The sequence below is a fragment of the Pangasianodon hypophthalmus genome, chromosome 5 (genome assembly GCF_027358585.1).
Source record: "Pangasianodon hypophthalmus isolate fPanHyp1 chromosome 5, fPanHyp1.pri, whole genome shotgun sequence".
Classification (NCBI taxonomy): domain Eukaryota; kingdom Metazoa; phylum Chordata; class Actinopteri; order Siluriformes; family Pangasiidae; genus Pangasianodon; species Pangasianodon hypophthalmus.
The window spans coordinates 20837722-20863452 of NC_069714.1; the positions used below are offsets into that span (position 1 = coordinate 20837722).

Consider the following 25731-nt stretch of genomic DNA (forward strand, 5'->3'; position numbering starts at 1 on the left):
CTGCTGTTCATCGACACATAAGTCTCCACAAACCTAGGCGCAATCTATTATTATCATGGGTGCAACCCAGGCAGTTCTGCAGTAGTGATCTGAAAGTGTACTGTAAATAAAAATGTCCAAAATTATGCCATACTCCCTATTTCCTATTTCAAAAGTGCATAATGGATGTGTCACATCCTCTTTCATGAATCCCCTGCATAGTCTACGTGTCTATGCTTACAAAATGAAAAAAAGTCCCTAACTAATGCACTATATAAGGAATAGGATGTGTTCCGGGACATATGGCTGTGTACCACAATGCATTTAATCATCCAAAACACACAGACACGAGTAAGCATACACACAAACACAAACATGCACACACTCAACAACAGAAATGATGAACTCATTCCTCACTGTCAGGCTCATACAGGTATTGTACAGATCAGTATAAGTGATAACATTTATTGATAGCGCTAATAAGGAGAGCTCAGTGCATGCTGAGGACTCCCGCAGTCCCACTCAGCACTTTGGCAAATTTATGCTAGTTGAAAAACAAGCTCTGGAGTGTCCTGATTGGTCGATCTGCCTGCCACTCACCTGGTGTCCTCTGAGCTGTGGTGGTTTCTTCTTGCCGGGCCAGAGTTGGGGTGGCTGTGTCAGCAGTGGTGGTGGATTCTGAGACAGAGAGAAGGAACACATTTGGTGAAGATGCTCTGGGGGAAAAACGGTAAAAAATGGGAGCAGCAGTGAAAGAAACTGAGACTTGTGACCATGGAATAACCTTTAGAATTTTACACTGCCGATAAAATGAATGTACTGTAGCCTCAGATATCAGCCTATACACCTATAAAGGTTTAATACCAGGTTATACATGAGAAGCTTAACTTCTGCAGTAAAGAATCTCTCTCTTGTACACACACAATTGTTCCTGCTGCCTCTGATGAATGCTCTAGCTTCACTGACCTTGGAGTAGTACTACATGCACACACACGCGCGCACACACACACACACACACACACACACGCACACACACACACACACACACACACACACATATAAATGTATCAAAGATGGGGAAAATTGCATGCTGATACCCACAGAGGAGAATAAAAGTTATTGCTCAGGAATACTCTGAGTAAAACACATGCACACAGCTGGAAATCAATTCAAAGCACAGGGCCCTCTGCAAGTAGTTAGTGAACGCTAATACGGGATTAAACCAGCTCTTATTGGCCGAGTGGGAGGGGAGAGAGATAGGAGAGAGAAGGAGATAGAGATGCCGAACGGGTGATGTAATTAAGCAGAAGGTTTAAGCTGAGTTTGAGTAGCATGAAAGAACATTGGCTCTTCCTTCTTAATCCTCTCCACATCACTATGCCAGTCTGAAATCATTCCCCATCCAACCCCCAGCCCTACCTCCCACACAATTACTGACAGACCTCCAAAAGAGCCTTACCCCATTAGTGCCAGCCTTACAGCTTTACCCCATTACTGCCAGCTTTACAGCTTTACCTCCATCACAGCACCTGAGGCTGCGGCACCAACCCACATCAGCTCTTTTTATGGATCAGCAAAACCTGCCACCACAACCAACCCGCTGCTTCTCTGTCTCTCTTTCTTTTCCCTGAGTCAGCATGGATCATTAAACTCTCTTTAGCCACTTTCAAACACACACATTTACACAGGAATTCAACTGTAAATAAGCGCAAAGGGGTTAAGTGTGAGTGCAAGTTAAATTCCTGAGAAGACTGACACCACAAAAGAAGAATTAACAGGAAATTACACATTATGATGGAAATGTCTGGAAATTAGATTTAGAAATGATGAAGCAGTAAAGAGAGATGAAAAACAACCAACCACCAATACAAGGTATTTGGATTACATCCTGTCCTATACAACAGGACATGCATGGAAAATGTGAACGTGTGCATCCTGGTAAAGGTATGCCAATGACACACATCTATGAACTAAACATTCTTTGTGGGAACACACTATACGGGTTCACATCCTCGTCACTCTTTACTCACTTCTCTTTCCATCCTCATCTCCTAAAATACAGTATGTGTTAAAGCATGACATAACTGCAGTTGCATGAAACATCCAGTTCAACCTACTCACACATCCTGTTGCTATTAGAGTGCACTATTTTAAATCAGTCCCACCATCGTTCGTGCTTTCATACATAGAAAAACAAGCAGGTAAGTGACTAATGATTGTAAGCTCTTAGTTTCATTAGTGTCATTACTCTTTACAATTCACTGCTTAATTGGAAAATACGTGAGCAGCGCAAGTAATCCTGCTGGCACTTCTGTGGAACATGAAAAGAGAGGGCAGCTATGTAAATATATTATTAATATCTATAAGCAGGAGGGAACATGAAAGAGGAGCTCCAGCTGATTGGGTTTCTGACATTAAAGTCCATTAATTTGATGCCCTTTACAAATGTAATTAACCCACAGCAAGAGCTGCATCTTGGGGAAGTGAGCTCAAACGCATGCAAACACACACAGACACGCACACATACACATACTCTTCCTCTCTCCTTTTGTAATTAGTAAGGGCAAGTGTGTGCCATCATCCACGCCCCCTGTAGGATTCTCATACCCCTGTCCCCTCTTCGTGTAAAGGTCACCTGTATTCAGAGTATAAACACAACGCCCTTTAGACTCACTATGCCTGTCAGTGGTGACAGGAGAGCGGTAACACTGAGAAAGACAGCCATGACAGACCTGTTGCTTATACTGAAAATACAGCTAATAATGGCTAATTTTAATAATGGACAGCTTATCCACTACAAGCATCATGTACATCTCAGACACAGCTATACTGTCGACTCATACGGTAGAATTTCAGATTTATGCAACATCTAACAGCATCATCTTGCTTTCTATTCATCTTTGAACTGTAGACTATGTGTAACTACATGTATGTGACCTGTTAGCTTCATGCCAACTGTTCTGGCAAATATATTTTAGCTGCAGAGTGGAATACAGACATCATATTCCATATGAGTAATGGTGAACAAGCTCTGTTATCATCAAAACTTTCCACTCTTTTCATATATTTTTTTTTCATTGTTTGTTGAGACGTGTACAGGATATGCAGCCATTTTCTGCACAGGTACACATGGTTAAAATAAAGTACAGTGCCAACTTAAAACCTCAAGGGGTATTCAAACAAAAACTGTAAACTTTCCAGCTACATAAAACAAAGAATAAAGAACCGGATAAGCAACTAATTTGGCTGAATGGCATGTAACTAAGCAGCATGGTAGCTGAACAGTTAATATTTAATGCTTAACCAATGTGATTATTCAATGTTTTGCTTCACATTGGTGCTTCACATTATCGCTTTTGACTAGCAGCACAGACACTTGAAGACATCTGTTCTAAACCTAAAGCGGAGAATATACGCGTGCTTCTCTGTATTCAATTGTCTTGTATTGAAATGTTCTGTTTTTGTTGTCAAAATCATGTCAGACCAGAAGTGAAATTTTTAAAAATCTATTAAAGTCTGATGGCAGAAACAGAGGATTAACAGAAAATTCACAGGAACACATGTGTGAAGCTGGGTTTACATACATGGGCTGGTAGTGGGGTCATCTTGGTGGCTTAGACCTTGTTCAACCCCGCAATCCTGAGATGGGGTACCACCATTAACCCTCAACTAACCTCTCCGCCTCCATGGCTATTGACTCAGCTCTTCCCGAGCAAGAGAGTGAAAAAGATGCTCAATTATGCAGAAAGCCTTAGAGTAAATCTGCACCTCTGACAAGCAGGAAGACAGGCGGAGAGAGAAACACTCGATGCCTGTGTGCACACTCTGGCAGCAGATGCTGCATGATCGAATAATCTGTTCTGTTCCCAGGAAGAAGTGCAGACCAATCAGGTCAGCAGAGGAGGAGTAGGACTGAAAATCAGAAACTGATGTGTAAATAGAGGTAAACAATAGCAGAGAAGTGTGTGTGAAAGGGGATGAAAGTTCACCTGCAAGAAAATCGGGGAAAATGCACACACACACACACACACACACACACCCCAACCCACCCACACCTAATTAAGCACTCTCTCTAAAGGAGAGAGAGAGACAAAGCTTCTTAGTCTCCAGGATTCAATAACAAACAAATTTCCAAAAGCACCGAGCCAATTAAAACATTCATATCTAATTAATTTACAGACAAAACATGACTGATGTTTTAGAAGGTTGCCTTTATATTAGCATTCGTTCTTCTGCAAGGAGGTCATTGTCTTGGATTCTTCTAACGGACTGCACCCTACTCGCAAACAAACAAACAAATACACACACGTTTTACTATCCTTCTAAGGACCTTCCACTGATATAATGCAGCTAATTAAAGCTATGTTAAACCTAATCTAGCACAAATCTTTACTTCAGTAACCAAAAAGAAACATTCTGGCTTTTAGGCTTTTAAAATAAAGATATTACTATTCTGTCAGATATTACTATTGGACATGCCCCCAACACACACACACACACACACACACACATACTCAGAGAGGGAGAGAGCTGGCAGGCATGCTTGTTTGGTCTGTGATAAGGACTTTGCCCAAGAGCCAAGAAAATACAACAGCATATCATCACCAGGTGATAAACATCATATCCAAGAACATTTGAAAAAAGACTATTGATATTCATATTTCACAGAGAGAAGAGAGAGATACTTTCTCTCTAAGATACATGGTACAAACAACAGCACAATATCCCAAACTCATTCTGCCACCTGAGGCCAGCAGCCAAAACACAACAACACAGACAGATAAAACCCCAAACCTGAAAGGGGTTCAAAAAATATGATATAACTAATGGAGAATGTATGAGGAATACACATGGGGTGCTCCAATTCATATGGCTGAGCAGACAGTGTTTACAGCAGGACTATTGAAGCAGTGTGTGTGTGTGTGTGTGTGTGTGTGTGTGTGTGTGTATGTGTGTGTATGTGTGTGTGTAAGAAGCCTGGGCCAGAGGCTACTGCCCAGACCTAAACAGAAACATGTGCAAGACAACTTGAAAGCAAGCTGAAGGACGAGGCCTGATGTCTCCCACACCTACTCCTCTCATACAGAGATACGGACAGGGAGCGAGAGAGTTTTTATCTTCACATGACGTTTTCATTGTTTTACTGTTTCGATTCTCATTGTTTAACTTAATTATGTTACCTTTTTTGTTATTAATAGTGAATTATGATAGACATACCAGTCATCATGATTTTTTTTTTTTTGCATCAAAAATGGTTTCATGGTTTTCTTTTTTGGCATGGAATGGTGGTGCAGTGGGTAGTGCTGCTGCATCACAGCTCAAGGGTCCTTGGGTACTGTCTGGTTGGAATTTTGCATGTTCTTCCTGTGTCAATGTGGGTTTCTTCACAGTTCTCCGGTTTCCTCCCACCTCCCAAATACAATCTGGTAGGTCAACTGGCTACTCTAAGTTGCTCCTAAATTGTCCCATCCAGGGTGAAGTCTCGCTTTGCGCCCAGCATTCCAGGGATAGACTCGACTTCCAGGGATAGATCCACCCATACCCAGCCCAAGCAGTTACAGAAGATAAATGTGCAAAAAACCAAGTTTATTTTTCATAAGAGGAGAAATATCCTTGGCAGAGAGGAGCAAAGTGATTGCACTGTGATTAAATCTCAGGGAGTTTTCCACCATCGGATAAGCCCCTTGGATAACTAAAGAATGTTTTTAAGATTGTAACATCAGTCTATTACGTTTACTCCTGTGAGACTTTCCCAGGACTAGAAGGTAGTAAACTAAACTACACTGACTCTTTCCTTGACTGACAGCTAGAGCTGGCCACCCACATGTGGGAATGATCAGAGCTCTCCATGTGTTATATCTGATAGTTATACTCTCCCATTCTTTCCTTATCTCTCTCTTTGTTGTGATAATGTTTATTTCTTCACAGCAGGTTGATGATGCTTAAGCATGATGGCTGGGCAAGACATTAAGTATACTGAAGTGTGGTCTTCTGAACTTCTTAAAACAAGGACATGAAGGAGAGCTCTTTTTCTTTCAGTGTCTATCAGCAGCTCCTGTAGAGGTCACTGTTTTCTCTGTCTCATCTCACCTCCCAGTACAGGCAACTGTAGCAGGCCATGGTGTGGAGGCTGCTGATTAATAATGGAGAGACCAGTCTGATTGAAATAGTCCAAAGTCCTTCTGTGTGTCTTTCACACTTTCATACTCAGCAGTAGTTCTGAAGGGCTATTACTTATTCATCTATTCATTATATCTGTCCCTCCCTCTGCTCTGACTCTCCTACGTCTCCCCCCGGAGGGCTTTAAAACAGGTGACTGCTCACAGGATTTACTGTTTCTCTGACTCCGTATGTGTATGTGTGTATCTCTTAAGAGTTTTTAAAAGAGTTAAAAATATCTAAAATAGCTTTTTACTGGTCATATTATGAGCACGTTTGCCTCACACCTCCAGGGTTGGATGTTCAATTCCCACCTCCACCCTGTGTGAATGGAGTCTGCATGTTTTCCCTGTGCTTTGGGTTTCCTCCGGGTACTCCGGTTTCCTCCCCCAGTCCAAAGACATGCATTGTAGGTTGACTGGCATCTCTAAATTGTCCGTAGTGACTGAATGGGTGAGTGTGCGTGTGTGAGTGTGTGTGTGATTGTGCCCTGCGATGGATTAGTACCCCATCCAGGATGTCCCCTGCCTTGTGCCCTGAGTCCCCTGGGAGCCCGGGACAGGCTCCAGGCTCCCCACAACCCTGTGTAGGATAAGCGGTACAGAAAATGGATGGATGGATGGATGGTCATATTATGCACTATTTAGGGTCTAAAAGTCTAAAACTTCATGATCTTATGCATAGTGAGCCTAGTGTGAAGGGGAAGCCATTTGGGACTGGGCATGTAAGTTAAAGGTGCTGAAAGTGGGAGTAAATAAATATTCTAAAATATTGAAGCTTATATAAGACTGAATTAGTTTTAGTATCCCCTAAAGTTTGTGAAGAATCCAGGAAGGAACTGCAGTGTGCTTCAGGAGAGATAGTGAATGTAGCAAAAGTTAAGCATAGTACACAAAGTTTCCAGAGGAACAGGATGTTTTAGACAAAAGTCCTTTTATCAATTGTGCAAGGAAAAAAGTGCTTCAGCATTTAGATGCATGTGACTACTAAACCTAATAAAATCTTTAAAGGAATTTGACAGCCCTACTGTGTACAGTATGCTTCTATCAGGTCAGGTTATGGCTATAATAGTAGCAGCAGACATGTGTGAGGTAAATCATGCTGTTCAGTGGAGTGAAACTGAGTTAGTCCTCTGAATATTTAACTCTCTCTCTCGCTGTCTGATTTTCCACCCGGAACAAGAGCTGCCATGTGCTGTCCACTCAGCACTGTCCTCTGTCCCCCTCATGTCTTTGCACTTCTGGCTGCTTAAGTAAGCAGAACTTCTTAAAAAACAACAGTTCAGTCATGCTAGAGTATTCCAGAGTGTTACATTCACTGTGCTGAGAGGCATACTAATAATAACACGCTTTTGATGGCCTCTGTTGTTGAACTAGAGCTTTAAGGAGAAGTTAAGCAGGCTTGTAGCCGAAAATAACAGATAGGAAAATATGCAAGAGAGTAATTATTTATATCAGTGTCACACACTGGGGGTATGTGTGAATGAGTGGGAGAGGAGAATGTAGGATTATGTACATGCATATGTGTGTGTGTGTGTGTGTGTGTGTGTGTGTGAGTGTGTGCGTGTCTGTGTGTATGTGTGCGTGTGTGCAGTAACAGTAAGTAAGTAATAGTAAGTAAGTAAGTGCACATAGTGCACACAAGTGGTTGCATATGTATAATCGAGAGTGAGGGAAAAAAGCAGCTTTTGTGTGTGTTTGTGTTTGTGTGTGTGTGTGTAGAGTGGTGAGCTTAGGGCTGGGTTTTTAGGAGCAGGGAGGAGGAGACCCGACCCCCTGTGTCTCACACATCTGGTGCACAGACAGCCCTGCATAGCTTTATTACTCACTGAATCAGTCACTCTGTTGCCTCAACCTGACATACTACACTGTACCACACACACACACACACACACACACAATATAGTATACACTCACTTTATAGAACACAACCACACCCTGTCTTCTATCCCTCAATCACATGATGCCGTGCACAGCATATCTACGAACATCTGGTAAAGTGCAAACTAGAGTGCTAACTTTGGAAGCATAGAAAAATAATATTTAAACAAGGTGACATCCATATGCTGTTCTACTTTTGAAATGTGTGAGGATTAAAAACGGGGGCATTTTACATTATTTTAACAAGTTTTCCAAACAACAAAGACGTATGAACAACCTGAAAAGCACCTCTTTCACAAAGCAACCAAGAAATGTGCAAGAACATTAGCTAAGGCTAACTAACAACAGCTGACTTCCTAATCTGTGCTAAAAATTCTAACTAGCATGATAATGACTCAGACAATGCAAACTAGCTGAATGCTAATAGTAGCAGCTAGCTTACAGTGATTGACAGATGACAGATTTTTTAGGAATTTAGATTGACTCATTAAAGCCGTCTGATGCTAAAAATCAACATATGACATACAAATATATAACGACAGTGAAATGGAGTGAACAGAAAGTAGAGAGATGTAGACAATAAAAGTTAAAAGTACTAGGTGAAAGGAAAAACTCAAAAGTACAGAGAATTTAAAACCAAATGCTGAGCCTCTCCACAGTCTGAAGTCTCCACACCACCAAGCTTGAACATTTGCAACAGAATCAGGAGGTCTAGACAAGCGCAGTATAAACCTCATGTTTATTATTCTGTCAATTAGACTGAATAGAGCTCAGGTTTAAACCCTGAATAAATTCACAACTCCTAGACCACAGCACTGAGTTTGAATATTATTATTCAAACCCAGCAGAGGCTACACAGACAACGCTCTTAATACAGTGACACTACACTGTCTTGAGATTCATCAATCATCACAAGTAAAGTTTTACTCTTCTATAGTGGCTGCTGATATATAACATCATACACTTTCCCAGAAATCATCACAGATATTTAATGGAAACCAAAAAACAACTGTTCATCAAGCTAACCCTCGCTCTATATATATTTTCCAAGCATAATATACACCTTGGAATAAGGATCCTGCACTCTCACTGCCACAGGGAACCAAGCCAGCCACTGGGAGTGTACTCTCAGTGCCGGCGTAAAACCTGTGCCAAATCAAACATGCGGACCAATGATCCGGTGTGATGACCCCTAACAGGAGCAGCCGAAAGAAGAAAAGAAGAACAAAAACAATATACACCTCAAAATACAGAGGACATATGAAAAATACTGTGAATACAGGCAGCCTTGATAGAAATGTTCAACCTCATCCACTCCCTGCACAGAGACAGTCCTTAACCCCGTGCTGGCAGTCCTCTCTGCCCTCTAGCTCTCTCTCTTTTTCTTTGTCACTGTGATAAAACTTTTCTAAAGCTGGGCACTGCCCCAAGGCTCCACCTCAGGCGCTCGAGCCCCTGTGCTCCTAGTAGTGATGTGGACACAGAGTCAGAGCGACAGACTGTCAACGGCAGCCCCCGGGCTTTTCTTTATGGAGCTACAGCAGGCCCCGAGGGGAGTGGGCACCTGTCCATGCCACTGTTCATCAAGCTGCGACAGGTGTAACATTCAGCACGGCAGAGGAGGAAGAGGAAAAGTGGCAAAGGACAGCAGAAAGGCCAAGTGGCCTTTTCAGGCACACGTGATACACTGTGCACCCAGTACTTAGATTCAACAGAGAAATGTTGTCTGGCATGTTGTCTGTCTTTAAGCATTTCTGATATGTCATCTGTGATTGACAGGTGATATCATGTGCACTTTCTAACCTGGTAGATCACATCCCAGGATCTCCAGCCTCATTCCGATGCCAGGGGGTGACCATCTTTCCGGATACACCCTGATAAACTGTGTCACAATCTCATCAAAGCGGCGGATTTCCGGGGTGTCGAAGTGTGTGTTTCCTTCAAAAATCTGAAAAGCAGAAACAACATCGGAGATTTAATGGACAGAGACAGACAAACAGACAGATGGAGACAGAAGACGGAAAAACTGTTGGGATATTCAGATTTAGGAGTCTCGCATGGCCTGAGGAGGAAGTTCAACTACTGAAGTTTTAATTAACACAACTGTAAATGATTTTGCTGGAATGTTATCAATGCTGGAAGCATCACTGAGTTTAATTGAATTCTGTTCTTAGAATGGATCGAGTAAAAGAGATGGCACAAGTGTTGAGCTGCTGAGACGAACAAAAATGAATGAAATGGCTGTTACTTTCTATTGATTCAGAAATGGAGAATACAGGAGACTATTAGTTGACTTGCTGTGGTAAATTTCCTATTCCATTAAGAAACCAAGCCAGTGATGACTGCATTCTTAAATGAAGTCACGCTTTTAGTAGGATTATCATGAACATCGGATCAGGGATTAATCCTTCACCTTGTGGTGGCCTGTCCTAGGGTCTAGGAAGAAGCTCCAGTCTTTTCCGTTCATGCTGTGCGCCAGCCGGTACTTTCTCACAAAGGCTCGGTTCTCAGCGCTGGTGCTGCCATCGACGCCGCGCGCCCCCTGCGTGATGATCCCCCGCACTGTTTTTGGGACTCCTAGATCAACCTGCAGCCACTCCTCCCCTGCCACAGGCTGTGTGGGACTGGGGTACCATCCAGAACGGCTTGCCACTAACCGAGCCGCACCCATGGAGCCATGGATGTCCCGCATGGAGGATGCAGAGATCTGCGAGTCGGGGAGTAGTCCTGAGAGCATGCCCTGCATCTCTGAACATGGAGCATCTGAACAAAAGAGATGAGTGAGAGCGAGAAAGAGGAGGATTGACAATTTAAGTCTTGAGGAATCAAAATTTTCTGCTGTCAAAGGAGAAAATGTAAATAATAAATGAACAGACGTTGTGAGTGTGTAAACAAACGCGAATGTCTGCGAGTGGGAGCTTGTGTGTGTGGGTGCTTTTTATTTTCAGTGACCTACGACCTCAGGTGTTAGGAGGCTCATCCCAAAAGAGAGATGACTCCACTTAAGGGCAGCTAAAATACTAACAAATAGCACTCTTCTCACTCCTACTCTTTATCTGTTACTCTCTCCGAGCACCCATTTTTTGCCACAGGGCCAGGAAAAACAGATGATTCCAGAAATAAATGATTGATTGTAGCCTGTGGCTTAAAAACAGAACCAAAGTAAAATGCGAATGAGACAAACGCAGAACACCCATCCTACACTATCTCTGTTGTATTCCACCCACACTTGGGGAAAAAAAAAACATTAAAACTTTGGAAATAATGCCAAGGCACTGAGTTACTGTTTTCAAGACTGTTTATGAGATTGGCATGTTTAATCCAAGGTGGGTATCAGTCCTTCATAAGTTAGGGAGTGAGGGCACTTACTCGACCCACTAAAAGCAAGCCATTCTAGGCTACATGCCCGCAGGCGACGGCCCCTGCAGGACCAGAGCAGGGCTAATATGGTAGCAAGTTCCATGTTTATGTGTCATTTGTGTCAGTGTTGAAAAAGGCCCTGTCCCTAAAAGCGCATTTGTCCTGCTTACTGTCGATAAAAATAGGAGCGAATCGCTGCTTAACGCTATAATGATTTAGTGTGATGGAAATTTGTGATAGCATCAGCTCAAAAAAAGCAGCCCAGCTCACATCTATGTCAGGGGAAACAAACAGAATTAGGATGCTCTAATCTCCACATCTCCATAAATAGCCAAACTCAATTACACGGCCTGAATAGAGCAGATAAATACAGTGCTGAGTTCAGGTGACAGGGACAATGGCGACGTCTGGAACGATATTCATCATCTATTGTACACCGGAGGCGGCTGTTTGGTTTAGAGATGATGTTGGAAAGAGGAGAGAGGTACATGTTCATTACTGACAGAAGTAGTTATATAAACTGAGAGATAAGTTACAGAGGTTAAATTATGACAATGCCATTAGGCATAACGTATTGTGTTTATGCACAGAGACTATATACACACCCGTGATCTGACAGCCATAGAGCTCAAAGCGCAAAGCAATGCCGTTCTTCCAAGTCTGAGGTCTGATTCGGACGAATCGAGCCAGGACGGGCTGAGGGATCCGGTTCAGGACCACTTCAGAGGGGTCTATGTTGGCATGGAAAGTCTACAGAGAAGAGACAGAGAGGAGCAGATTAGCAAAGAAGGATAAAATAAATACCCCGATTGCAATGCAATGTCAGTAGCACAAATAAACAGGCACACAATCATACACACTGTAAATAAACATGTAATCAGTGGGTCTTTACTGTGGCCAGGAAAGATCATCTTGTTAATTGCTGGACAAACAGACACCCACTTCCACACCCCATAGCTATGGCTTAAATATAAAAAGTGTTTATTCTGCACATCTCAATGAACAAGTGAATTTTGACACAGACACCATGGTGTGTGTACGAGTTTGTTACAAAGTCACACAGGCTCACATAAACACAGCCCACACACGTGAATATTTCACTCTTTCTAAATGTGTTCCTTATTGTTGTTCCTTCCTGTTATGCATAGCTTAATGCAGTTTATTATAAGAAACTATTACAATATATAATTATAGTTGTTATATTTATAATACTTTTCTACAGGTTCTGCTACACATCATAGCAAAAGCTGGCCTTTACTGACCAAATTCATGTGTTTAAACCAGTAGGTCCAGGGGTGGTGAGAGGAGACAAGATGACAAGTTCAGATAGCATATCTTCATCTCCCTCTCTCACTCCCTCGCTCACTCAGTCGTTCCTGTGTGTATGTGCCAGTCTCTGGCTGGTCTCAGGAGAGAGGCGGGAGAAAGATGAGAAGAACCAGACCAGTGTAAGTTCTGCTTCATCGCACACACAGAAAGACCGGACCCTGAGGACACGACCCACCTCAGGATCCAATGACTCCAGGGCCAGATGGCCTGGGACTGGCCCGAGTCAGACCTCAGTGTGTTTGTGTAGGATGCAAAGGAAGCAGGGTGAAACAGCAAACCAACCGAAGGCAGAGGTGGAGGAAAAGCGAGACGTGAGGCACTTTTCCTCGTCAACATTTGGCACAAACTCCCAATACATCATCAAATCAAAGAGATGGAACTGAACCAAAGGCTTGTGGTCATTAATCACAGAGTAGATCGTTTGTTAAATCGTTTGTTGCATTAAAGGCAGCAAGAGTGAGGAAATGAGAGAGATGGGGGCAAGGAAGTCAGATATGGTTGGAGAATGCAGGAGATGAAAGAGTGAAAGCAAAAGAAAGGGAAAGAGACTGGTGTACATGCACTACATACTACAGAATGATGCACAGTAGCTGCTTCAGATTTGATGTTTGTATACAGCCAACTACATAAGTCCCTCCTTTTTTCATGATTCTCTCACGCATACACACACACTCAAATGCACAATGAGTAAAAATGCTTGCAGACTCTGACAGTGAGAAACTGTCAGAAGCAGGAAACCCACAGAAGCGCAGCAAAAAATTAGCTTCTTTAATAAGATCATCTATGTATGACCTTTCACTCCCTGTCTATATGAGAAGCATTTCACCACAGCATGATGTGTACATGTGTGTAAGTGGACCAAGGACAAATGGCATGTAATATATCACCTCCAAAGTATGAGAGAATACTATTTCTCACATTCCAGTCACACACACAGCCTTGGTTAAAAAAAAACACTTATCACATACTGCTCACTCAGAAAGTTAATCATCTGTGGCTTCATAGGCACTGAGATTCAGAGATATATGTTGAGAAACATAAAGCAAAGGGCACCTTCAGACCTGAGCACAGGCAAACACAAACACAACCAGCTGGCGATAAAATATCATAGAGTTACTGCTCATACAGTGCATAAACCAGGACCTGCATACAGTTTACACATAATCAACCCTGTTAAACTATGGAATTATTAAGCCCAGCTAAATACACAAAGCTCAGTAACTGAGTATTAACCACTGATATACGAATAAGACAAAAAAAAATTACTGAAAAGCTGTAAAAGTGTGTAACAGGATTGGAAAGTCCAATTATTAGCAGGGCCCAAAGGGGAAAGTGGTCAAAATGAGACTGAAGAGCTATGATTTCCCTCAGGTTCTATAGATGGTAAGGCTGTTAAATTTAAAAATGGCATTCAAGTTTTAATTACATTAAAGATTTAGTATTGGAATGCAGTCAAATATTAATGAGACTACAGTTTTATACTGGCGCAGACAGAGCGAACATTACCAATACTGCTATACTGTGTTCATATTGCATAAACCACTGAAGGCTTGCTTTGTTTTTCTATTTATTTTATGTATTTACCCATATTACTATTTTCCTGTGGCTTTAATTAGTTAGCTTTTCCATTTCTTAGGTGAACCAGGATTCAAGTAATAGTTACCATCAGCAACACACAGTTAGACTAAATCCTGAAGGGCTTCATATTCACTATACAGGCTCAATACATAGGGTACAACATTAAAGAAACTACAAAATGCACTACATGCCTAATAGAATGGGATTTGAGTTTCAGCCACAGAAATGATTCTGATAACTGCTTGGTGGAAATTGTGAACTATATAGGTTTTAGCACTTTTTGGCCAAAATATTTAGAAAACACATTTCGATAGACTCACAAAACATAGCTGTAGCAGGTGAGGGCGTGGCTTAGTGGGAATCTGGAACAGTAGGGTGTGATTTTGGGGACAACGCAAAAGGGTGATGGCACACCTGTATTTTTTATGTCTGAGTGTGTGTGTGTGTGTGTGTGTGTGTGTGTGTGTGTAATTGTGAGCTAAGCAAAGCTGTCGCTGAGCTAGTAAGTCCCGAGCAAACTGAAAAGCTATGCTTTTGTTTGCTTTTCGTTTTACGTTACTGTCCACTGACCGAGTCAGGGGGCATGAACATCAATAAATAAAAGCTCCTGGGTGTGCTGTGCTCTATGAGAAGTGTGCTGCCGAGATTATTGAACATGGGATCCTAAACATCAGAATGTAGATACTTTTCTGTATATTTGTAAATATGAATAGTATTCAACCAGTGAAATTTTTTTCAGCCTGGAACGCAGCTGCCTGCAGAGAAGCTGGTTTTCCTGATAGACTTACACATTTTTTTGCAATCTTACATTCATACACACACACTTCCACACTTTTTGTTCACACTTTCTCACACACACCTGCCACTGCTCTCCTTGTACTAGCTTGGCCCCTGACTGGCGTTGTGTTGACAGACGCACAGGTGCCTGTAGTGACAGACTCCCACATCCTGAAACAGGAGAGCTGCTGTCAAGCCCTGCCATGAGCCGCCTGCCATCTACTGATCCAAGGCCACCGTCACTCTCTCATTCTCTCTCCATCTATTACACACTCTCCCATTCTCTCCCTTCGCCCTATCAGTCTCTCTGTCTCTCGCTTTCCCATGATCTCTCTTGTTCGCTTTCTACTCCATGCCTCTCCGTTTGAGTTTGCCTCATGCACCCTACTCCTTCTATCTGTCTTTATCTCTCTTTCACGCAGAACAGTCTCTGCAGTAGCTGTCACTCACACACTTCCTGTGCATAAGCACCGCTGCTATAACAAATGGCTGCAGCACATCACTGTGACATTTGAAGGCTTCAGCTAAATTGCAACAGTGCATTAGCATGCACTGCACATCTGGGATTCCTACCAGTCCTGCAGATATTATTTCATAGGAGATGATGTTGAGTAGTAACTCCAGACCTGAGAAAGGGAGAAATAGATCCTATGCCTGGTGGCTTTATCAGGTTATTATCAATGTAAAAATGCAGGACAGCCATGTACCTTAGCAAGTACTTCTACAAAGGCTTAGGAAATGGCGTGGTTTACACGGCAATCCAAATCCGATTTACAAAAATCTGTGTATTCATTTAGCCAGTCTGAATTATTTGTTTAGACTGTAGTCACATTTGCGCACAGAGAAGAGCCATTTAGCTTGCTATCACAATATCACAATTTTGCCACGGATTATGATTTATATCAGTGCAATTTCCAGTCTCAGTTCTAAACATATTTAGTGCAACAGTGACAAAAGCTGAATACTTTTTAAAACAAAGAAAGAAGACATACATTCGTTGCTGGAGCCCCAGGTACTGTTAGTCCCTGAGCTGCTGTTTTTTTTCTGATTCATAGCTTGCACCATGCACTGAATGCTGGAAAAATAACACATTAAATCTGAAATCTGATCATACTCGTCAAACTGATTCACTGAGTTGCCTGTCCGAACATAGCCATGGCTATGTATGTAAGTAGATTTGAGAAGATTTCTTGAAAACTTTTTTGCCCTTCATCAGATGAATAATGACATATCTTAACAATTATACCATAACTTCAATGGTATTCATGTAGTTAGTATGAATAGCAGCTACACTGGTTACTTAACCATATCATTATTTTTGTCTCTATGCCAGCTTGAGACAAGCATAACCATGGCATTATTTTTGTCTCTATGTCTGCTTGAGAAAAAGAGAACCTTGCTGTTCAGCACTTCTTTCCTTAAGTGGTATTTTAGGAGACTAAAGGGAGTGTGTTGTAGCTGTGTTACAAGGCCTACAGGTCTGAGTGTAATCCATAGCAGAGAGGAAAACAGAAGAGGAGTTGAGAGCTGAGCCACAAGCACCAACACTAATGCTGCTGCTAGGATATGCGCATAACACACTGAGTGCACGCGCACACACACACACACACACACACACACACACACACAATACAATTACATATTAGAGGTGGAGAGTGGTACTGGCTGAGGGGCATTTTCCCTATTCTTTTTTATGGAAAGCAGGCACTCATCGTTTCCCCTCCTCCATCTCTCCATTTTCCTCTCCTCTACTCATGCTGCTTCTGTGCATTGCAGGTTTTACAGCTGTGCAGTGTAGGTTTGTGCTGAGCCGATCTCATTAGAGCCGGCTGACTGCAGTGCCACCTTTACGCTGATATACAGTACATGACTCTGCAGAGCCGGGAGGAGATTAACAGAGCCAAGACAAATCACTCACAGGCTTCTAAGGCCACAAAAACATTTGCATGAGCAGCATTTTAAATTCACCACATAAGATATTTCATTTTCCATAAAATAAATACATCTGCAATGTGAGTTGCAACAATGAATTAACAAGAACCAGAACAGTTACAGGAACAGAACCCGGGTGAAATGTAATGCATTGGAGACAGAGATCAGGATGCATGCAGACCTCATTCAAGAGGCATCTTTTCTAATAAAGCAGCCATCATAGATGTAGCTAATTATGTCTTGGGATATAAAGAGCCTGACTCTGCTCAGGCAGATGGACAAGTCAGTGAGTGTGGGTGGAAGTAAACAGCTGTGTGAATAATTGAAAAAGGAAGTCTGCCAGTTTTTTCCTTCTGAATCCTCAGACAACTCCTTAGAGGACAGTGAAGGGGTGATAGTTCACTAGTTCACCATCTTTTGGGAATCTGTGACCGACAGTGACTGAAGGCTTATATTGGAATACAAGACCTGAGTATGACCGTGTGTGCGTGTCTACGTGTGTGTGTGTGTATGTGTATGTGTGTGGTCCCCAGTGCTAAGATTATAGGGCTGTGTCTGGTGAGGAATATTTGAGGTGTGATGCAGAAATTCCAGCCTGAATTATTCAGACTGTGTCTGGTGGCACTGTGGGATGGCTGAAATAGTAAAGACCCCCTGTAGTTAGATGGAGAGAGGAAAAGACAGAGAGAGATACATATAGACTGGTAGAGAGAAAGCTGTCTGTCATCATTTCAGAACTGTAAATGGTCTAGTGAATAGAGAAATGCTCAATTTTTAAGCATCCCTCCCCATCAAAGCAAACAACAACTGAGGGAAAAAATATGAAGGAAAAATAAAGCCTAGTGAAGAGAAGTAAAATGAAAAAAAGAGACAGGGAGGATGACAGAAAAAGACTGTGTATGCTACTGAGGGATCATTTTTGAAATGGAATAAAGGGCCATAAAAAGGCAAGAGGAAGGACTTACGGTGAAAGCTGCTTGAGGTATGTGAAGGATGGGACAAGCAGAGATACACCCAGCATCTTAACTCATCATAAGGAACAGTAGTAGGAGTAGGCAGTTACCTAGAGGAAGTCTCCATTTTACCTTCACATGCATGTCTAATGCAGCCAGCACCTGAGTACTCTCATCAAATGTACCATCACCACCCCTTCCCCTTTTCTCTCTCAGCTTCCAAAGACTGCGTCTAGGAGGGAGACTGCAACAGCAGTGAAGAGGAGAATGTTCCCTCCTTTGCTACCTGCCTCCATTGCTCTCTTGGTCTTTGCATTGGCATGCTGCCGCACTGTTTCCCTTCAAACTGATAGCACCGGTGGGAAATGCAGTCTGTGCTCATTACTCTGCTCCAGCAATTACTCTACATTACTCTATCTCATGTCTCCCTTACTTTCTCCTTCCCTCTCTGTCATCATGGCCTTCTCTCACCATCTCTCCCACACCTCTGCATTTTAGATGAAGACACTGACAGAAAGGGCTGGTTCCAGTTGGCTCAAAGCCAGTGATGACTCAGTGAGAGAAGGAAAGATGGCGGGAAGTGAGGAGCAAACACTGATAGGGATTTGATGTTGTTTGTATACAGCAGACTTCATCAATCCCTGCTTCTCCCCAGGTCTGTCTCTCCTGTCCTTTCTCTCACATGCACACAATCCCTCTTCTCTAACTCTCTGTCTTACTCTTCCGCTCCTTCTCTATCTCCATCCATCTGTTGTCCCCTGCTTCTCTTTATGGCTTTCTCCGAACCTCATTCCATTCCAGCTCCACATTGGCCCTGGATCACTAGCCTTGGCCTCTCTCCACTGCGGCTCTGTGGCCCTGCTGAATGCTGTCAGTGTGCTTGCTGACTGATGGCCCATGTGACTTTTCAGAGAGAGGTGAGATATTCCATCATTGCCTGTCTGAGTGTGGCTCAGAGCTAGGAGTCTAGTCTAACGCAGCACAATAGCACAGGTATACACGATTTGTTATTTGTGTATGAGAGTTTTCTGTTAGTCTACATTGTACAATCTTTACTTATTTTATTACAAATCAGTTCAATGTTATTTGTATAGCGCTTTTATATAAATTTTAAATTCATAAATTTATCCCTTAAATAAGATACAAACGTCTTATTTTTGCATAAGCATTGTATATATCCTTTAAAACCTGTACAATGTTATAAAAAGCTATAACCATAAATATAATATAGTGTCTCAATATAAGAAATTAACAGAAGAAGCAGAGGTGAAGAAAACCACCACACAAAGCTAAGTAGTTTTTCCTCCACAGCTGTTATTATCTTACACTTTGGTGGGAGTTATATTGCTTATACCATAGTTACTTACCAATGTACAGTTTCTAAGTTATGCTTACTCAAAACTGAATGGTATGAAAATACAGAAACCAAAGTCACTGTTTTAGACACTGTTTTAAATTTTCTAGTACACCCCCCACTCCCCCCCATATCCATATCCATATCATTTACTAAATCTTTTGTTTTAGTTGTATATGACTTCGGCATCAAAATTTTAAGATGTTGCACATTTGCTTAGTCACTATTGCTTGCTAGTTTATTGGATTATTTGAGGATGGATCCCAACCTAGTGCTAGTCCAGTGTAACAGTGGCTAGCAAGTCAGTTATATCAGCTGTGAGAGCATGTTACTTTAGCTAATAAATATTAGCCATAGAACAACTTTTGGCTATTTAAGAACACAAACAATACACAAAATGATTGATTGTTAGCTAGCTAAGAGACAGTTTACATTTGTAAATGTACTCCTCGGTTAGAGCCTACACAGAGAAGAATACATGTGCTGCTGCCTTCAAATTTGGCAAAAACAAGGGACCTCAGTGGGCATGTGTCCTACTGACTGGCATAGTCTTTATCTTGGAAGCACATTACTGCCGCCCTAAAAATGCAGCCTACTTGGTAGCTGCCTTTCGATTGGAGCGCAATGAGAAAACTGTTTTCACCATCTCACAGTCTCACTAAGGCAACTAATGCACGAGCATCTCTAACATCTGACTCAACAATAAAGGAACTGTTGAAGCATCTAAATCTTCTGTAAATGTTCTCTGCTAGAGAACCAGTTTTCTGCACTAAACATAAACTATAGCTACATCAAAAGCTGCTGACGGGGGAAATGATACCTATACTCAGGGAATCCATTTTCTGCTTACAGAACTGATACTTCCTCATCACCTCCAGCTGTCATGTCTCCTGAATGGTACTCCATTCTCATCGTGGTGTGCACTAAAATCACAAAGAGCAGAACACCAGGTGGGGGGGACTCCATGTACGGTTGGGCTGTAGTCTTGCATGATCGATGCTCTCTGTCAGGATCCAAAGAGCGCTGAGAGATAGACTGAGCTGCACGACTGCTGTCTTCATCACAGCCATGAACTGTCCTCTGTGTCCCGCCTCTGTGTGTTGCACTGCCTCAAGAGGTTTTAGAATTAACACACATAGCATATGCTCTGTACTTCTTGTCCTAACAGTGGTATTAAACCCCAAAACGCATCCACCAGACCCACATAATGATCCAGAACAACAGTGGAATTTGAAGGGGATGTCACACGGGTGTTAAGGGGTTGTGAGGAGGAAGCACGGCTCAACTGTAAATCAAATATGGGGAAAAATATAAATGTTTGGCTTAGGTTCTGTTTTCTTTTTTTCCTGTTGAGTGGATGGAGATTAAGACCTCTCGAGACTACATGGTTCCCGCTGATCTGAAACAAAGTAACACTTGTGGAAACAACATAAATTGTCCTGTCACTGCAGTGATGGCTTTATCAGATGCACTGGCTCTTTCACAGGAGAGAGGGAGTGATTGGTCACCACGGTGTGTGAGAATAGCAGGATAGAGATTGAATCATGAGTGTGTGTATGTGTGTGCTTGTGTGAGGGAAAGACTTCTGCCCAGGCCTGAGTGTACACATCCCTTCAGCATGTTAAACTGTCTATCCTACTTATGAACAGACAGACCAGCGATTGGTGCGCTCTGTGTGTGTGTGCTCTTATCAGAGCTGATTTAGCTTGCGCTGAATGAGGCTGGTGCAGGTAATTTAGTTCGAGGACAGAGAGGGAGAAGGAAAGGTCATCGCTGTTGAACTGCCACAGAGATGGAGACAACCAGAAGAGCCATTAAGCATTGCAATGCTGATACCACATGTTCAAAATGACACACACATACAGGTATCCACACACACACACACACACACACACAAAACTGTGTGCTAACAATACAAACCAAAACTACAAACCATTACCATGGTTGTTTACCATGGAATATTCACTAAGATAGATGGCTTTGTTAAGAACAATATTTACTACAAATGTAGAAATAGTTTAATTTTTTTAACTTTTGCCTGGTTTGTTCTTTAAAGTACCCCTGAACATTAAAATAATTAATATAGATCAATACGTTATTGTAAAAAGGTCTAAAACATTTCTACACCTACAGCTGCACAAAAAATCTGAAACTCCTGCCATATCCTTCTGCCATCCCAAATAACTAACAGACTGGGATTTCACTATCACAGTCTCAATTTGCATAGTCATATTCACAGTGATTTATTTAACAGTAGAAAAACCTGTCCCAAATACACATTAACAGGCACTATTGTGTTCACCACTAATATTAGCTAGGTTAGTTATCTAACTAGCTTAGCATGCAGGTTCTGTGGCGAAATATTTTCAGTTGTCTTCATTGTCATCATAATTTTGCATATCAGACATGACAAGGTCAGGGTTTTTTATGGAAATATGGACAAGGTGTTTGTTTTAAAGGGAACATGTGAATTTAGTGCTGTTATAACAATTGTGACCCAAACACCAAACATAACTAGAGCCATTTGAAAATCATTTAGAATCATTTAAAAATCACATTTTTGAGTACAGGGATATTTTAAAAGGTGGTTTACTTAGTGATGTTATGTCCTTTATACTGGTATAATAACTTAAATATTTATAACACAAACCTAACACACAACAACCAAGCCTTAGAACACGGATATACCATCATGTTGTCTTTTTTTGTTGTACTCTCTATCCCTGTGGATGCATATAAACACACACACACATTTCCTCAGTCCATTTGAGTGCACTGAACCAGGGACATCTATGTACGTCCTCTCAGCCTGTGCGGTCTCCTGCTTTCCTGCTGAGGCTATGGTGTTTGTCTAACACCGGTTCCTCCTCATAGAGTTCCCATTTCTCCACCAAAAGGTTAACAAATCAAAATGCATCTCTGAGTGCAATCCATGACAACACATATCACATTAACAACTACTGAATGGGTGCGTGCGTGGGAGGATGTGTCTATCACTGAGTACAAGTCTGGATCATTTTCATTGCTGGCACATTTTTCTATGTCAATCCAAATTGTAGCATTTGGGATTTATAAAGACGCCTGAAAGCACTCAGACAGGCAATCTGTCTGTAGAGCGGTACCATTTGTGCCTCTGTAAAGAATGCCAACATAAATATACTGTATATAGCTTCAGGTTTATGAATAAATAGTTTAAAAATGGGCTAATTGGTACAGTGACAGTCACTGTGTCACAATGCCACTTCTTAATAAAGTTTAGAGCATAAGGAAAGTGGATCCACAGAGCACATGGCAATGCACAGAGCCTGGAGATTTGTTGGGGGATTAAAGCAGCAGGGAGTCTACAACTAAACACACCAACACCAGTCCCCAGCTGTTGCTAATGTTTTTTCTTCACTCACTTCCCCTGAAATCATCACCCCAAAAGCAAATTTTACACATTCTTCAGTAAGCCAGAGCCCCAACCAGATTTGTCAGGCTTTTCGGGTAATAAAAAAAGAAGACAGTGCTGTCCACTGTTTCCTAAACATGCACTCTGTACAGCTCTTAGCCTGAATTATACGAGTTCTTCCCTAATTACTTTGCCACCTCCTTCCGTTATCTGTCTCTTTGGTTTCTAATTTTTCTCTCCTTCCACTGTAACCCCCCTGATATCTCATGAGTATTTCCCCCTGCCCCCCTCCTTGATCCCTTCACATCTGCCTGTCTGTTCACTCCATCATTCAAGGCTGAGTGCAGGAGACTTGTGGGAAACTGAGTCCTTTGGGGACGTCTGCTAGTTACTTCCCCTCTCCAGTTTCTCCTCTCAGCCTGAGAATAGGGTACCATCAGGGCGAGGAATGAACTCTATCACCCAACTAACCTGTAGCAATGAGTCTAGGAGATGTCAGTCAGGAGAAATGTGGCTTTTTGCCTTCCTTTTTCCCTTTCCTGGATTTCTTGGACAGCTCTATTAGGACGAGCACTTCATATAGTGATAAACAACCAATGCACAAAAGCAAGAGAACAACAAACAGCCTTACTTTCTCACACTAGGCTTGTTCCATCTCATACTCATGGGCTCCTACCTTGTGATTCTTGCCGTGGCGGTAGATCATCCAGTCCTCGCCATTGGTGCTGACCTCCAGTTTGAAGCTGGTGACATAATAAGACTTATGTGTCTCTTTAGAGATGGCTCCCTGGGTGGCAATGCCGGCCAGAACCTTTAGGAAGTGCAGGTCCACCTAAAGGAGGAGAAAAAAGGAGAGATAAGCTGGGAATATGACAGTAGGAGAAAAAGATACACAGATATGATCAAAAGATGTGATGAATAGGACTGGGCAATGTGACAATATGATGCTGTTATCATAATACATTATGTCATGATACATTTATGAGATTATGGTAGGAATCTCTGGCACTTTTATAATACTAATTGTATTAGTATGATGTTCACAAGTAGCTCATTGGATGTTAAAACCTGTTTTGGTACCAATTCAGCAAACGAATATCGTGATGCTAATAATGTATCATATCATATGCATCATGATACGATCTTTTTGCAATATTTCCCATACAAAGAAGTAGAATTAAAAGTGACTGAGAACAAGAAGTGAGAAAAGGAAATATCTTGAAAGAGAGGAAGTGGTGAGCTGAGGAATGTACGTGAGCTGTGGAAATATGAGGGTTCTGCTCCTTATTGCAGATGCAGTGCTATCAGTCTACGCCCTGACATTAGTCACATTAATCACTTCTCGCAGATCGATACAGAACAGGACAAAGCTCTGCTGCCCCTCCCACACCCAAATGCATCACAGCATCGGGGATGAGCATGAGCATGAAGATGGTACACCTTTGCTTCCTGCCTTCAGGTGGGCTTCCCATCAGACATATGGCAAGAGTTTTCAGAAGGCAGCTACCCATGATCCCCTGCTCTATCGTCTGAACTAGGTGTCATTTGAACACAAGGAGGGGAACCATAACATTTGTTATCTGTCAGGAAGACTGGCGTAACTTTCATACATACAGACACACACACACACACACACACACAGGCACAACACACACAGAGCCCTCTGTGCTTAGGGCCACAAAGAAACACACCTACACAAAAAAATCAATAGCACAGAAGACTGCTGCTAACTATTTATTCCTGGGAAAGGACCATCATCAATCAAGTGGCTGTTACCATCAGAGCTGGGCGCGCATCATCAACCCAAGAGAGAGTGAGTGAGTGTGTGTGTGTGTGTGTATACGTGTGTGAGAGAGAGCGTGTGTGTGAGAGAGAGAGAGAGAGAGAGAGAGAGGAATGTAGCAGCCTCTTAATCTTGAGCGAAAGCGAGAGTGAGCTTCTTTGCAAACATGGCATTGTAGAACACATTAGTTCCTGAAAAAAGTGATGAAAAAAGAGAGTGAGAGCATGTAAGGGAGAAAGAGAGAGGCAGAGGGATGGAGATAGGGCCAGATTGTTCTCATCTCTGTGACACCTGAAAAACAGCCAGGAGGGGAGAAAAGTGATGAGATCTTAATGTCTACTGTGGGCAGTTCAGATAGAAGGCCTCCTCTGAGACACACACATAGACAGACACATACACACAGCTTACCCATACTACACACCATCACACCACCACGGGCAACAGTGTGAAAGCAACTGCTGTGCTTACACACCTCCAATGCCCACGTGTGCACAGACTCACACAAACATATACAGTCTCAATCCCAACACACACATACACACCTCCTCTGAAACACAAATCAGGTTAGACTGTGGTGAGATGTGTGGCTATGAGGGTCCGAGGTCACATGGAAGAGGGATATGAGGTGTGAACGCAGCACATCAGCTGGTGGCCCGAATACAAATGCCAAGACTAAGCCATATCCACACACAAGCCTGAACAGCACCTAAGTGCAGGCTAATCTGTCAGATAGAAACTTCACTGCTCCCACAACACTGGTGTGATATCATATAATAAGTATCTTAGCAGTCAGAACTGAAAGAATACTGTAGCTGAGGGTTCAATATGTAAACTGGCCATACTTCAGCGACTCCAGCTTCTAAACATGAACCAGCGCAGTTTCAGATTCTGTAGCATTTATGTAATTTATTTAACTGAAGGAAGCTCATCAGACCAGAGACTGGCTACAGGTCCAGAGACATTAAGTCAGTAAAGAATTTTCAATGTGTTTCACTTGTTCAGAGTCTATAGGACTAGTCAAAAGTGGTAACATGAAGCGCCACTATGAAACAAAACACATGAACCAGTCAACAATGGGTAAGCATTAAAAGGAAACTACCATACAGTCATTTTAGTTGCTTATCCAGGATGTGCTAAGCAAGAAATTTCATGAAACTAGACCTTCACAAATTTCACTTGAATACTCCTACTGTAGTATGTCTGAAACAGAATTATTTCCCAAAGCCCTTTTGGGACTCTACAACATGCCGTAAAAT

At 42.2% G+C, this 25731-nt stretch overlaps 1 protein-coding gene across 2 annotated transcripts in view; it reads right to left on the reverse strand.

Moving 5' to 3' along the window:
• nrp2b (neuropilin 2b) overlaps window positions 1–25731 on the reverse strand; it is a 72165-nt gene that overhangs the window by 16238 nt on the left and 30196 nt on the right. For both annotated transcript variants that reach the window (XM_026910176.3, XM_026910183.3), the window contains exons 7-11: window positions 23369–23524; window positions 11984–12128; window positions 10432–10781; window positions 9822–9966; window positions 580–657 (exon numbers count right to left, since the gene is read on the reverse strand). In XM_026910176.3, coding sequence (XP_026765977.1) covers window positions 580–657; window positions 9822–9966; window positions 10432–10781; window positions 11984–12128; window positions 23369–23524 — 874 coding nt within the window. The remainder of the gene's footprint in view (window positions 1–579; window positions 658–9821; window positions 9967–10431; window positions 10782–11983; window positions 12129–23368; window positions 23525–25731) is intronic.